We start from the raw sequence: 14,567 nt of genomic DNA, 5'->3' as shown, positions 1-14,567 counted from the left end.
TTTCCAGGCGTCAGGTGGCACGCACTGTAGCCACGCGCCGGCTTCCGTCATCGGTCCTCTTTCGGTGCTTGTTTGTGCAGTCGCCAGGCACCACGACGTGAGCAACAACTGCTTTCCCGTGATAAAGAGGGCGTTGCTTTACTATGCGCCATGTGATAAGGATAAGACCGTTGACGCATCTCGGCGCTGGCCGAGATCAAACTGCTCATGCTTATCCTGCAATCACATAATACAAGATAGACATGCCTGATGGGTCCGTTGCATAGGAAACAAAAAATTTCCTACGAGAAGTGCGGAAGAAAACCCAAGAATATATATACTAGATGTATGTAACGAGAGGGATCATGAACACCATACCCTCGTAGAGCGCTAAGCGTTACGATCACGAGATCGTTGTTGGTGTAGTGGAACTTTCAATGAGATCAATCTCAGTGCCGAACGGACAGCACCTCCTTGGTATCCACACGTTCAGCTTCACGTTGTCTCCTCCTTCCTCGATCCAGCAAGCGAGAGGGAGAGGTAGACGAGATCCCGGCAGCACGACGGCGTGGTGACTATGGTGAATATTCTCACGGGCAGGGCTACGCCGTGCGCGTGAGAAGAGGAGGAGAGAAGGGCTCAGGGAAGAGAGATCCAACTGAAAGCTTGGGGTGTCTCTCTCCCTTGCCCCCCCCCTTCTATTTATATAGGGGTAGAGGAGGCGTGGCCGGCCAGGACTATCCCGTGGCCAGGACTCTCATGCGGCCAGGACTCTCCCGCGGCCAGGACTCTCCTCCTGGCCGCATGGGCCCTGTGGGCTAGCCCCTCGGCCCATTAAGGCCAGGGTGCTCCCTCACAGGCCCATTTAGCCCAGGGATAGGTGGGCCTCAAGGTGGAACCCTCCGGATCCCTCCGGAACCTTCTAGAAGCTTCCCGGTCAAAACCGGGAAATATTCCAAACTTTCCAGAACCCTGAAAACAACTTTCCATATATAAATCTTTATCTCCGGAACATTCCGGAGCTCCTCGTTGCGTCTAGGATCCCATCCAAGACTCCGAATCATAATTCGATATCATCATCATTTATCTCATCTAACCCAAGCAACATGAAACGTTAAGTGTGTGACCCTACGGGTTCGAGAACATGTGGACATGATCAAATATCAATAACCAATAGCGGGACCTGGATGTCCATAATAGTTCCCACACATTCCACGAAGATCTCATCGGTTGAACCACTATGTCGAGGATTCAATTAATCCAGTATCCAATTCTCTTTGTCTCGCGATATATTACTTGCCCGAGATTTGATCGTCGGTATCGCCATACCTAGTTTAATCTCGTTACCGGCAAGTTCTCTTTACTCGTTCCGTAATATAATACCCCCGCAACTAAACACATTAGTTGCATGCTTGCAAGCTCATTAGGATGTTATATTACCGAGAGGGCCCAGAGATATCTCTCCGTCACAAGGAGTGACAAATCCCAGTCTTGATCCATACAACCCAACAAGCACCTTCTGGGATACCTGAAAAACACCTTTATGATCACCCAGTTACGAGATGACGGTTGATGCCCACAAAGTATTCTTCCGGTACTAGGGAGTGGCATGATCTCATGGTCTAAAGAAATAATACTTGACATAATAAAACATAAGCAACTTAAACTTAAGTGACACGATCAAAAGCTATGTTTAGGTTTGGGTCTGTCCATCACATCATTCTCCTAATGATATGACCTCGTTATTAAATGACAACACATGTCTATGGTTAGGAAACCTTAACCATCTTTAATCAACGAGCTAATCTAGTAGAGGCGTATTAGGGACACGGTATTTGTTTATTTATCCACACATGTATTTGAGTTTCCAATCAATACAATTATAGCATGGGCAATAAACATTTATCAAGAACAATGAAATATGATAATAACAAATTTATTATTGCCTCTAGGGCATATTTCCAACAGTCTCCCACTTGCACTAGAATCAATAATCTAGTTTACATTGTAATAAATTTAACACCCATGGAGTCTTGGTGTTGATCATGTTTTGCTCGTGGAAGAGGTTTAGTCAACGGGTCTGCGACATTCAGATCCGTATGTACTTTGCAAATCTTTATGTCACCATCCTTGACATATTCACGAATAGTGTGAAACCGGCGTTTAATATGCTTGGAATTCTTGTGAGACCTCGACTCCTTGGCGTTGGCTATGGCACCAGTGTTGTCACAATAGATGTCCATGGGATCCAACGCACTCGGAACCACACCAAGTTCAGATATGAACTCCTTCATCCAAACTCCTTCCTGTGCCGCTTCTGAAGCAGCCACATATTCCGCTTCAGTTGTTGATGCTGCCACAACGCTCTGCTTGGAACTCCTCCAGCTAACTGCACCACCATTCAAAATAAATACGTATCCGGATTGAGACTTAGAGTCATCCGGATCAGTGTCAAAACTAGCATCGACGTAACCCTTTACGACGAGCTGTTCGTCACCTCCATAAACGAGAAACATTTCTTTAGTCCTTTTTAGGTACTTAAGGATATTCTTAACTGCTGTCCAGTGTTCCACTCCTGGATCACTTTGGTACCTGCTAGTCAAACTAACAGCATGACACACGTCTGGTCTAGTACACAGCATGGCATACATAATAGAGCCTATGGCTGAGGCACGGGGGATACTATTCATCTTTTCTCTATCTTCTGCCGAAGCTGGACACTGAGTCTTACTCAATATCTTACCTTGCAACATGGGCAAGAACCCTTTCTTTGCTTGATCCATTTTGAACCTTTTCAAAACTTTGTCAAGGTATGTACTTTGTGTAAGTCCTATCAGGTGTCTTGATCTATCTCTATAAATCTTGATGCCTAATATGTAAGCTGCTTCACCAAGGTCTTTCATTGAAAAACTTTTATTCAAATAGCCTTTAACACTTTTAAGAAGTTCTATATCATTCCCAATCAGCAATATGTCATCCACATACAGTATTAGAAATGCTACAGAGCTCCCACTCACTTTCTTGTAAATACAAGCTTCTCCGTGAGTTTGGACAAATCCAAACCCTTTGATCACCTTATCAAAACGGAGATTCCAACTCCGAGATGCTTGCTTCAGCCCATAAATGGAACGCTGAAGTTTGCATACCTTATTAGCATCCTTAGGATCGACAAAACCTTTGGGCTGAACCATGTATAACTCTTCCTCAATGTGACCATGTATCGTTCAGGGCCATACATGTTATGCAGGAACAAGGGCCCTAGGGACAAGATCTCATCGCATATGTGGATCATTAGATGGACCATGATATCGAAGAATGATGGAGGGAAGAACATCTCAAGTTGGCATAGAATCTGTATCATACTATCCTGCAGTATCTAGCATCGTCTAACGGTGATTGACTTCTACGAGATGCTGTCAAAGAAGTCAGAAAGCTTCATGATTGTCTCCCTGACGTGCGGCTCCATGATACCTCTGATTGTGACTGGAAGTAACTGAGTGAGTATGACATGGCAGTCGTGAGACTTCATGCCAGATAGCTTGTGACTCTTCATCTCAACTAGATGCTTGATGCTCAACGAGTAGTTCGATGGAACTTTAATGCCCTACAGGCACTGGCACATCCTATGCAACTCGTCTTTGTACAGGTTGTAACATGCAAGACGACATTGTGTGGTCACCGTCACGAAAGCATTCTTGTCGGCTGCCGACACTTGATCTTTGCCCCACAACTCTTTTTTGATAGACATGAGTTCCAAGTCCTTCCGTGCATTGGGTCCATCTTTCGTCTTCTCTGGAATGTACATCAGCAACCCCAGCACGCTGTCGCATACATTTTTCTCCACGTGCATGACATTTATGCTGTGGCGGCATTCCAAATGTGCCTAGTACTCCAGGTCCCAGAATACAGACCTCATTTTCCACACGACGCCTTCCGGTTCCTTATATTTCATCGCAGTAATCTTTCCGGAGACAACTTCAAGATCGTTCAGAATTTCGAAGATTTGCATACCAGACTTCTCCTTCGGCTCTGTCCCGTGCTCCGTCTTCCCATTGAACCTTTCCTTGTCATCCCTCCAAGGGTCTTTAGCATCCAACCACTTTCGGTGGCCCATGTAAACAATTTTGGATGAAGCGGGCAACTTCTCTGATGTCGTGTTTTCCCCGCATTTTGTACAAGCCTTGTAGCCATGTGTCACCAAGCATGAAGTATTTTCATTTGCGTGGTAGTCATGCACGCGGGTCAGAAGCGCTGCTCTCATCGTGAAGTACTCCCTCCTGTTTGCGGTTCCAAAGCTGCTTCAGCTCATCCTTCACTAGCTGCAGATACACATTTAGGTCAGCTCCCGGCTGCTTTGGACCCTGTATGAGCATGCACAGGTGGATGTACTTTCTCTTCATGATTAACCATGGAGGAAGGTTGTAGACAAACAAGATCACTAGCCATGTGATGTGCTTGTTGTTCATGTTTCGGAAAGGATTTATCCCGTCAGTGCTGAGACCGAGCCTTAGGTTTCTGGGCTCCTCGCCGAAATCTGGAAATGACGTGTCGAAGTTCCTCCATTGAGTCCCATCGACAGGGTGTCTTAGGACCCCAGGTTCCTCCACATGGTAGTGCCCGTCAGGATCGAATGCTGCCTGCACCGGATCGTGACGGACGACATACCTCGCGTCCTTAATGTTTTGCATCCAACGCTCAAATCGGCCACCTGCCGTAAGATACCAGACAGTCTTTGCCGGCCTACCCTTCATCACTTCTTCCCCATAGTCTTCGCCAGCTCTGGCGTTTTTCTTCTTGTATCTCGATGCATCGCATATGTGGCAACTCTCATGGTTCTCGTACTCTCCAATGTATACCATGCAGTCGTTTGGACATGAATGATGTTTCACGCAATCTAATCCAAGCGGGCATGTAATCTTCTTCGCCTCGTATGTGCTCTTGGGCAACTTGTTTGGCTGTGGAAAAACCGAAGCAAGGTAACTCAACAAGTCCGTGAAGCCCTTGTCTGACCAGCATGATGCTGCCTTCAGCCTCAGAAGTTCGAGTGTTACTTCGAGCACGTTGTTTTCTTCGCCAGCTCCATCATACAAAGGTGTGTTTGCGTCCTCTAACAATTTTTTGAACTTAGCACACTCTGCCTCATCTTCAGGGTCCTCCAGCTGGTCCCGTAGGTACGGGTCATCTAGCATTTCGGCAATCCTGGCACGTGGAGCTCCTTCACCTTCCACATTAGCCTCCTCATCAACCCTTATTTATTCCTCGGAATCATTCGCCAGATCATACTGCAGGACATGATCATCTTCGCTACCACTACCGACATCAACTGCATCCTCCCTGTGACAAGTCCAGCGTGAATAACCTTCCACAAAAGCCAATGCTAGCACGTGCATCTGAACATCTTCAGGCTTCATCATGCATGTGTTTCCACATTTGCGACATGGACAACACATCATCACAAGACCTTTTCTTTCCATATCACCTTTGACGACTCCAAAAAAGACTGTCCATTCGGTTATCCAACGAGCATTGATTTTTTCCGTGGCGTACATCCAAGAACGGTCCTTCGATCTACAACACAATACACAAGAAAAACACAAAGCAAAATAGTTAGCCTAATAATTAACAAGGGGATTAAGGTGTTAATTAACGGGGGTTAAGGGGCTAACTAAATTTGAAATTGGGGACATTCAGAGAGAAATTGGAGGCCGGAGAGAAAGATCAGGAGGGAGAGAGAGCTCGCAAGGGAGAAGGAAGCTCAGGTCTCGAAAAATGGAGTTCACCGGCGGCCGGCGGCCGGATCTGGAGATAGGGGCCGGCCGAGGAGATAGGAAGAAGGGAGAGGAGGAAGGAGATACCTGCAGCTGGGCTCGTCGACCGCCATGGGAAATTTCGACAGCGCTCCGCCGTCGCCAAAGGAGAAGGCGTCGTAGCTGGTCAGTGAAGACGCGCAGCACGACCAGCTGCGGCTCTGTCCAGTGCATTTAAATGCGTTGATCATCAGTGTCAGTCGGGACACCTGCGACCATTATTGATAACAGAGGCGACATCAGTGACGGTCGCTGTATGGGCGACCGCGAGTGATGTACAGAACATCACTGGCGGTCGCGCCACGAGTGACCGTTACTGATATGCTCTGGGCATTAGTGGTGGGCGCGTTTGAGCGACCGTTAGTGATGTACCACTCATCACTAACGGTCGACCATTCAGCGACCGTCACTGATGACTCTCGCGGGGTATGATGGTACATCAGTGGCGGTCGCCTCGCACGACCGTCACTGATGTATGGCTGGGCGGAGACAGGCAGACCCCCGTCTGTTCTTCAGTGACAGTCGGGGCCGCGACCGACAGTGATGTTGTTCATCACTAACGGTCGCGCCCGACCCGTTACTGATGGCCCGTGAGATATAGACCGTTTTGTAGTAGTGTCTTCACATCCTCTTTGCCAGGGTACTCTCTCTCTCTCTCTCTCTGCATCTTGTTAGCCCCATTAATTTCCGAATGAACTAAACTGATGCTAAGTATGTGGTGTTCGATGTTGATTGGAGTCGATCTCACATTTTTTTTCATTCGTTCACTTCTCAGTGTAGCATGTTGGGGAACGCGGTATGCTACGCTAGCACAAAATAAAATTTTCTACCGCTTCCGCCCGAATCAATGCTGTAGATAATGGATCACGAGATTACCACTAGACGCGCAGACCCGTAGCGGAAGTAGAGTCGATGTAGCGCGTCGATGCCGAGTAGTCGAACAGCCTGCTCCTCCTCGTCGATCCCACGAACAGTTCGTCCAAGCGCCGCAGGTGCCGCGCCTCCGAGGTATCCACACGTACAGGGAGGAACTCCGTGCGGCGGACTGCTAGATCCGATCGCAAGGCTTTGGGCGTGGAGGTGCGACGGCCGAGTCTAACTCGCGTCTGAACTGGGGTTCGCACTAGACGGGTTGGTCTCCTCCACTTATATAGACGTCCCTAGTGGGCTCAACACTTGAGGCCCATTAGGAGTCTAAGCCCGATACGAGTTGGATCCGATCCAACTCGGTTCCCACCCCTTAAGCGTGTGACCCTTCAGGTTCGCGGTCAGTCGGCCACGACTACGAGCTCGGACTGCGGGCCCGAGTAACACCTTGCTCGTCCACTGGCAGCGACTCAAGTCGATAGTTGGTAGCGGCGCCTAGCAGCACGTGCCAACTCCCGAGTAACCACAAGGTATATTGACGAACCATACAATGTGTCATATGCAACATTCCTTTTACCTCGCGATATGTGTGTCGAGCTCAAGGCGAGTGCGTGTCATCCTTGTGGATAGCTCGAATCTCTTCTCGTTCCTGTGATACAGATTCCCGAACGGGTTAACACTTAACCCAAGTCGCATGGCCATGCTTTCCGAATCTGATCACTCGAGAGGGCCCAGAGATATCTCTCCGAACAGGAGGGGCAAATCCCATCTTGATCAACCATGACTCGCAGCATGCTTCTCAGCAAACCCGAAAGCTACCTTTATAACCACCCAGTTACGGAGTAGCGTTTGGCAACCCCTAAGTAGGCCGATTCACATCCCAAGCTCATACGATGACCTCAGGTCTAGGACTGGCATATACATCGTACTTGAGACTAACAAATGACAATCATCTCGTTGTGTCTCAGTGCGGGTCTGTCCGACTCAACAATCTCATTGTCGAGTCCATGCTATCAGTCGGCAACACCTTGCCCTATGACTTGTGAAACATAGTCATCACACTGATTCACATTGCTAGTCTAGGTTATGTGTCCGCATAACCTCAATGACCAGGGACCATTAGAACAACATCATAGAATACATAGTTTCACAAACAAATCACGTATTTATTGATACATATCAGTGATGATGTTCAAGGACAAATAACTCATGAATACATAGGAAATAACATCATCACATGATTGCCTCTAGGGCATATCTCCAACAGTGCACTAGGTCAGCCGGAGGGGAGGAGGTGGCTGAGGGCTTGTGGTGCCCGAAGGCTGCATGTCAAGGAGTTTTAGCTTGTTTTTAATGAAGAGCCTGCACTTTAGGAAGAAGGTTGTGAGCTTTTTGATGGTCGTAGTTTCCTGGATGAGATCTATTTTGTTTTGCTTTCCTGTTGAGACCTTACATGTGACATGTTTGTTCCGCATATTCCTATATGGAGCCACTTGTGTTTTCCATTGCCAATTCAGGTGCCACCACTAGTCAGAGTATTAGCATAACAAATGCTCGTGTTTAACTTCTAGGTAAACAATCTTACCATCTAGTGAAAGTGATACTATATAGCAAATGATGACACAATTGTTGTTCATGCTTGCAAGATAGAATTGGCTCAAATAGAGTTGAGATGAGTGAACAGCCGACAATAGTTGGAATAATGTTCAGAAAACATAACAAATTTATGCCTGCTAGTACTTTTTATCCCACATATGAAATTAATAGAAATGACAATTTGGTTATGCTTGCTTAATGACCTTCTTCTATTGTTATCTCAGATACAAGGCAAGCGTATTATTGTGTTATGAGGTGAGAAAAATGTATGCTCTGTACATAGAATGTTTTAGAATGCTTACTGTGTTTGTCAATTAAATGGATAGCCTCTTTAGTTAATTATATTGCATAAGGGACTACAAATTTTAATTTGACGACTACATACATAGGAAGCTTGAATATTTGAATCATTCAGGTTTCACAATTACTTTGACATGGCTATTCAGGAGTTTGTTTTTGTTTTCAGAAACACCAAAGTCAAAACTTTTAATTGCAAACATGGAATTTATTTCAGGAGCCTTAAGATCTAAATCCTGGTCTACTTGTCTAGCTTTATTCAGAATTAATCAGACAATAGCATGATTACACTCCGTGCCGAGCACGGCCAACAGCTCAACAGGTCCTGAGCCCAACCAAACGGCTGTACTCTCGTCTCTCCTAGCTATATTGGCCAGAGTATGACTTGCAAGATTCTCGAATCATGTGATCTTTTGAAACTTAAACGCCCTTTCGTCGCCAAGCAAGCGGCGAATCTCCTGGATGAGGAAAACATATTGGGATCTGGCAAAGAATCATTGTAGTCCTAAAAAAAAAGAAGAAACAAAATTGAATTAATTCAGAGAATAAAAAATTGAATAAATTGACACGAAATAAAGAAATGATTGAAATGATCCGGCAGAGTATTGCTATCCAATCAGCGAGATTAAAATAATCAAATCGTGTGCTGGCCATCTTCCTAGCAGCATCCATTTGATGTAATGCTTTGCACGAAATGTCCTTTTACAAAGTCTTCAAATGTTCATAAAGATAAATGTCCAAAGATAGGTTCGGTTTTAGATTCATTAGATGTTGCAAACACGATCCATAGTTCCTGTTTTTTTTAAAAAAAAATCATCATTAGCATAAATCAGCTGTAGCCTAATCTTGTATGGTGAAATTTATAAATGTCAGTTCTCAAAAAAACTTTAAACCAACTCTGCATCGTTAAAAAAAAGAAAAGTAAAATTGGAGCAAACTCCTATTCCTATGCATTCAAGTGTCCTATCATAAAACGCAACCTGAAAATCTAATTACTTTAATCTAGAGAGTGTTGTTTATATGATATGATATCTATCAATCTATTATGTTTCTCGAAGTGACCAAAGTGACGTACGAAAAGAGACTAATTGAATGTTGCACTCACCGGTCTCTTTTGCTTCTACAGAACTCCAAAGGGAAAACGGGTTGTCCTATGATAGAACAATACTTCTGGTTTATAAGCACTAATGAGTAATGAGACAAAGTCGCAAAGTGTATCAATATCAAGCATGCATTCTCATTGTTCTCGGGAACATACGGTTACAATATCCTTATCATACATGTATGCTATACAGATAGTAAATGTAAGAACAACCACCACGCTGAAAAGGTTGCCAACAACAATTAAAGTCTAACAATCTGTTCCAATAGAATTATACCTTGAATTAAAATCATTAACTAGATCCAGAAAGTAATATTCCTCCGATCCTAAATTCTTGACTCAAATTTGTCCAAATATGGATGTATCTATTCTTAAAAAACGTCTATATACATGTAATATTTCAACAATAATTTAGGATCGGAGGGAGTAGAATTTTGGAATTGTTAATAACTTTCCTATGTAAAAGTATACAAATAATCATGTTCTGAGCGTAACCGCACAAAAGATGTCAACAAAAGATCATGTTCTGGACATGCCCATTATCTACAAATTGGATGTGGATGCTTCAACTAAGAAAGTAAATTAAATTGAAGTGAAAGTGAAAATGCAGCAAAGTATTCGTAGCTACCTGTAGCAGCCTGGGAGAAGTTTGTGAATGTTCTTGAGGTTCAAAATAAAGTTTAATCCACAAGTGACTACTGGTACTTGTAGGTTTACTTACAATGATGATTCATTAACACTAACTTCACTAAAAAAGTGTAGGTTTACCACCGGCGGGTTGCTGCATCTGCGTATCAGAATTTGGTTCAATATGGTTTGTATACTCCATTTATGACCCAATTTTGTTTCATATGTACAGTACAAGCGTTAAGCTTCTGTTATGCAATGGTACTAGCCAACAAATACTGCAAGTTTTATAAAACCCGTACCGTACACTTCCTAGACCTTTGAACAATGCTTCCAACAATAGTGCATCATGCTTTCCTATAAAGTTGAACAATGCTGCCAACAATAGGGACGGAAGTAGAAAGACTCATCGTGTTCAATCATTCTGCTATTCTACAACAAATGGCTCAAATGGAATTTACCAGTTACCCGTAATTGTCATCAGGAGACATTGGCCTGACTGGCTGACCGTAAGAGATGTGTAAGAGAACAAAGGTAAAAAATCTTTACACGAGACAAAAATTCTCTTAAATAATGCCCTATGCCATACTGCCAATTACAGTCAACTTTCGGTGTAAAAAAAAGGAAAAGAGTATTTCATGGCTGCACCCTTCATCCTCTGCCAAATGTATGACCGGTAAATAACTACAGGCCATCCCTGATCAGCTCTGTTTCCTTCGTTGCAGCACCAGCATGTCCAAACTTGCAATTTCAATCAACAAGAACCAGCAGAAATGCTGCAACGCGATCCTTTTCGTAACATCTCAAGAGCCCCATCTTATCCTCCCAGGCTGCCAGGCACAACCATGCCTGCTATCACAGGACTTCCATGAAGAACAGGGCATTCTGGGTTTTCTCGTATCATCAGTGGACTGTCCCTTGTATGCATCTGTACGTGCAAAGTACTTGAACAGAGGATCATCTGATTCAAGAGAACCTTATGTGGCTTTCCACAAATACACAGGAGGCTATGCTTCTTGCAACCCTGTCTTACATGTGGGTTCACAACATAGCCTGCTGTTCCGACTAGCTGCCTGCTCAAAAACTGTGCAGCTCGGAAATGATCTGTGGACTACTTTACTCCGGGTTCAGTTTGCACATCTTCTCAACTTGTTAACTTCAGTTTTGACACTAAGTCATCCAAGATAACATATATTTCCTGATTCTCAGGTTGCCTCTCCCTGACTTTGAATTGATGAACAATTTCATTTAAATCCACCAGACGATGTCCAGGACTGAACCTTTCATCGCTTTCCTTTATGATAGACTTCACTCTGTGGACATCTTCCCATCTTCCTGCCGAAGCATACACTCCGCACAGAAGTGCGTAGTGGGCACAATTGCTTGGTTCCAGCTCGATCAACCTGAGGGCTATCCGTTCCCCAAGTTCCCACTCCCCCCGGAACCGGCACAACCCGAGCAAACCACCCAATGCACGCGCCTTCAGCTCCCCTGGAACACTCTTCAAGAGGCCCTCAGCTTCTTCCAGATGCCCAACACTCCCTAACAAATTTGCCATACACCAATAGTGCGCAAATGTTGGCCTGAGACTGTACATCGTGCTCATCTCCGCAAAATATACCTTCCCAGCATCCACGAGGCCTAGACGGGTACAGGCACAGAGGACACCAACGAAAGTGACCTCATCTGGTCGTAGAACCAATTTGTCATCTGAACCATTCTTCCCTGGAAAGGCAGACGATGGATATATCAAAAACTTAGAAATTGCAGCGAGCCGGAAGTACCAACACCATAGTAATGTCCAAACCAATGTACCCACCTCGTCCAATCATCTCATGGAACAACTGAATCCCATCACCAGGTTCGCCATACACGCAATGCCCGACGATCATCGCATTCCAGCAAACAAGGTTCCTGAATCTGAGCCGATCAAACACCTTCCTCGCAGCCTCCAACTTCCGGCACTTGCCATACATATCGACCAACGAGGTCCAAACCAACAGGTTATCCTCCTCGAAGCGGCGCATGAACGCGCAGTGGACCTCCCTCCCGGACCGCAGCCTGCCCAGCCTGGCGCAGGCGGTGGCCGCCCCGACCATCATAGCCGCGGTGCCCCTCACCCCGGCCCCCGCCATCCACCGCACCACCTCCAGCGCCTCCTCGGGCCGCTTCGCCCTCACGTACCCGGTGACCATGACGTTCCAGGACACCGCGTTCCGGAGCAGCATACCGTCAAACAACTGGCGGGCAGCATCGATGCCGCCGGATGAAACAGCAGCGGCGGCGTAGGCCGTCATCATGGTGTTGTGGGAGACGATGTCCCGGGACGGCATTTCGTCGAACAGGCGGCGCGCGGAGGGGAGGCGGCCGGCGCCGGCGTAGAAATGGAGGAGCGCGTTGGCGGCGTGGGGCGGTGGGGCGAGGAGGAGGCCGCGGCGGAGGAGCTGCGCGTGTAGGGAGAGAGCCGCGGGGAGGTGGGCGCGCGGGGAGGCGGAGGACGCGGCGGCGGAGAGAAGCGGCGGGAAGGAGAAGAGGTCCGGGAAGCCGGAGGAGGGGACGCAGTGGGAGGAGCGGAGGAGGCGGGAGAAGAGGGAGAGGAGCGCGGGGAACGGAACCCGGCGCCGGGCGAGGGCGCGGAGGGCGGCGTCGAGGGAGAAGAGCGGGAGCGGCGGCGGCAGGTGGCGGAGGAGGAGGCGGAGGATGTAGATGGCCGGGGGCGGTGAAGGGGATGAAATGGAGGAGGCGGCGGCGGAGAGGAGGAGGCCGGCGGGGACTGGGTGGCCGAGGAGGAGGCCGCGGCGGAGGAGGAAGGCGTGCGCGCGGAGCACGGCGGCGTGAGAGCGGAGGCCGCGGCGGAGGAACGCGTGGAGATCGTCGGAGGTGGAGGTGGCCGGCATCACGCGGCAGTGCGGGGAGACGGCGGCGGGGGCGCCGCCATTGGGGATTTAGCTTGGCGGCCGGTTTTAGTTTTGTTCAGCTTGGGACTGTTGGGATCGCTGACAGACTGGTCCCACCTGCAGGCCTCATGGGCTCTCAGCGACTCAGCGGCAGTGAGCGTGGAGGATTAAATTAAACCAAGAATGTATTTTTCCTGTGCTCCTTCTACGTACCTACTGTATTTTCTTCAGGGTAAACCGACAGTAGTACGAATAGTTTGTTTCTTTATCTTGTTGGTTGATTGGGCAGTTATATCCGCATGATCTAAAAAACATAAGAATTGAATGCCACGCCATATTGAATCCTATTTGAATTCAGGACACGGAAATTTGCAATACAATTTGTTCTGTTTCCTCCGCCGGAAATTTTGACACGGAAATTTGCAATATAATTTGTTCAATTCATAACACAGAAATTTTGACAAATTTGAGACATTTTTTGTTGGACGGAGGGAGTAGGAAAAATTCACATGATTTCAAATCCTAAAAATCAACAGGCGCCCGGGCTGTAGATTTTGCTGAATTTTCCTGCTACCACATTCAAACATGCATCAGAATGTTTGACCGGTCGTCGACGTTGATTAATTGTGGGAACAATTAACATGCATGCATGCATATGCATGTATCGTGGCATGTGGAAAGTAGTATGTCGAAGAGTGTGTGGCTTCCGATGATCGATCTGGTTGACGTTGTTTCCCTTAATTAAGAAACCGGCCAAGCTAGCTGACCACACAAACACAAACCGACAAAAACAAATGCGCACACGATCGATCTGATATCAACGACGATCTCACGTCTTCTTCGAAAGTTCAAATTAAGATGAGCCTCAAATTGAGCTAGCTCTACTGTACTGTCTACTGTGTGCGCGTGTTTTGGGTTTTGTAATGTTGTGCTGTGCCTACGTACGTCAATTAGACCCGACCCTGTACTTTCGTAATATACCGATTTGATGTCATATACGTTGTTACTATTTTCAACGAAGTTGGTCAAAATAAAAAAAAATGACTTAGGACAAAACATAGAAGTGCGCTTATTTGTGGACAGAGGGAGTACATACGTGCCACCAATTAATCCTTGCTCCTCACGCTAGGTAGACTCCTTGAAATTAAGTACGCACATATGTATTACGCTCTGGCCTTAATATTATTTTGATTGAAAGTAGAGCCACTGTTAATGACATATATATAGCTAGCTAGTATAGGAGATCGAGCAACAAAATTAGTATAATTTGGACGGTAGAAAGATTAATTGCATGTTTACATATCTACGTCACATACATGCACGTACGTACGGGCGACGTCATTGACCATACTAACTAGCCACTACCATAATTCATGCAAAAAAAGAGAGTACGCA

At 46.4% G+C, this 14,567-nt stretch overlaps 1 protein-coding gene across 1 annotated transcript; it reads right to left on the bottom strand.

Moving 5' to 3' along the window:
* Positions 1-10,592: 10,592 nt before the first annotated feature.
* Positions 10,593-13,281, bottom strand: LOC100825403 (pentatricopeptide repeat-containing protein At3g51320). Its single transcript, XM_010235100.3, has 2 exons — positions 12,095-13,281; positions 10,593-12,000 (listed from the first exon to the last, which is right to left on the bottom strand). Exons 1-2 carry the CDS (start codon positions 13,170-13,172, stop codon positions 11,420-11,422), a joined length of 1,659 nt encoding a protein of 552 aa, XP_010233402.1. The 5' UTR covers positions 13,173-13,281; the 3' UTR covers positions 10,593-11,419.
* Positions 13,282-14,567: the final 1,286 nt, after the last annotated feature.

Source organism: Brachypodium distachyon, chromosome 2, assembly GCF_000005505.3.
Source record: "Brachypodium distachyon strain Bd21 chromosome 2, Brachypodium_distachyon_v3.0, whole genome shotgun sequence".
Lineage (NCBI taxonomy): Eukaryota > Viridiplantae > Streptophyta > Magnoliopsida > Poales > Poaceae > Brachypodium > Brachypodium distachyon.
Note: the sequence above shows the minus strand (reverse complement) of the source record. Positions and strands in the feature narration are given on the sequence as shown.

Excerpts from the sequence above, each read along its gene's own strand:
- LOC100825403 (XM_010235100.3), bottom strand. The coding sequence starts at position 13,172 with ATGCCGGCCACCTCCACCTCCGACGATCTCCACGCGTTCCTCCGCCGC. Across the intron at positions 12,001-12,094 it reads CCATGAGATGATTGGACGAG|GGAAGAATGGTTCAGATGAC; the intron begins GTGGGTACATTG and ends CTGCCTTTCCAG.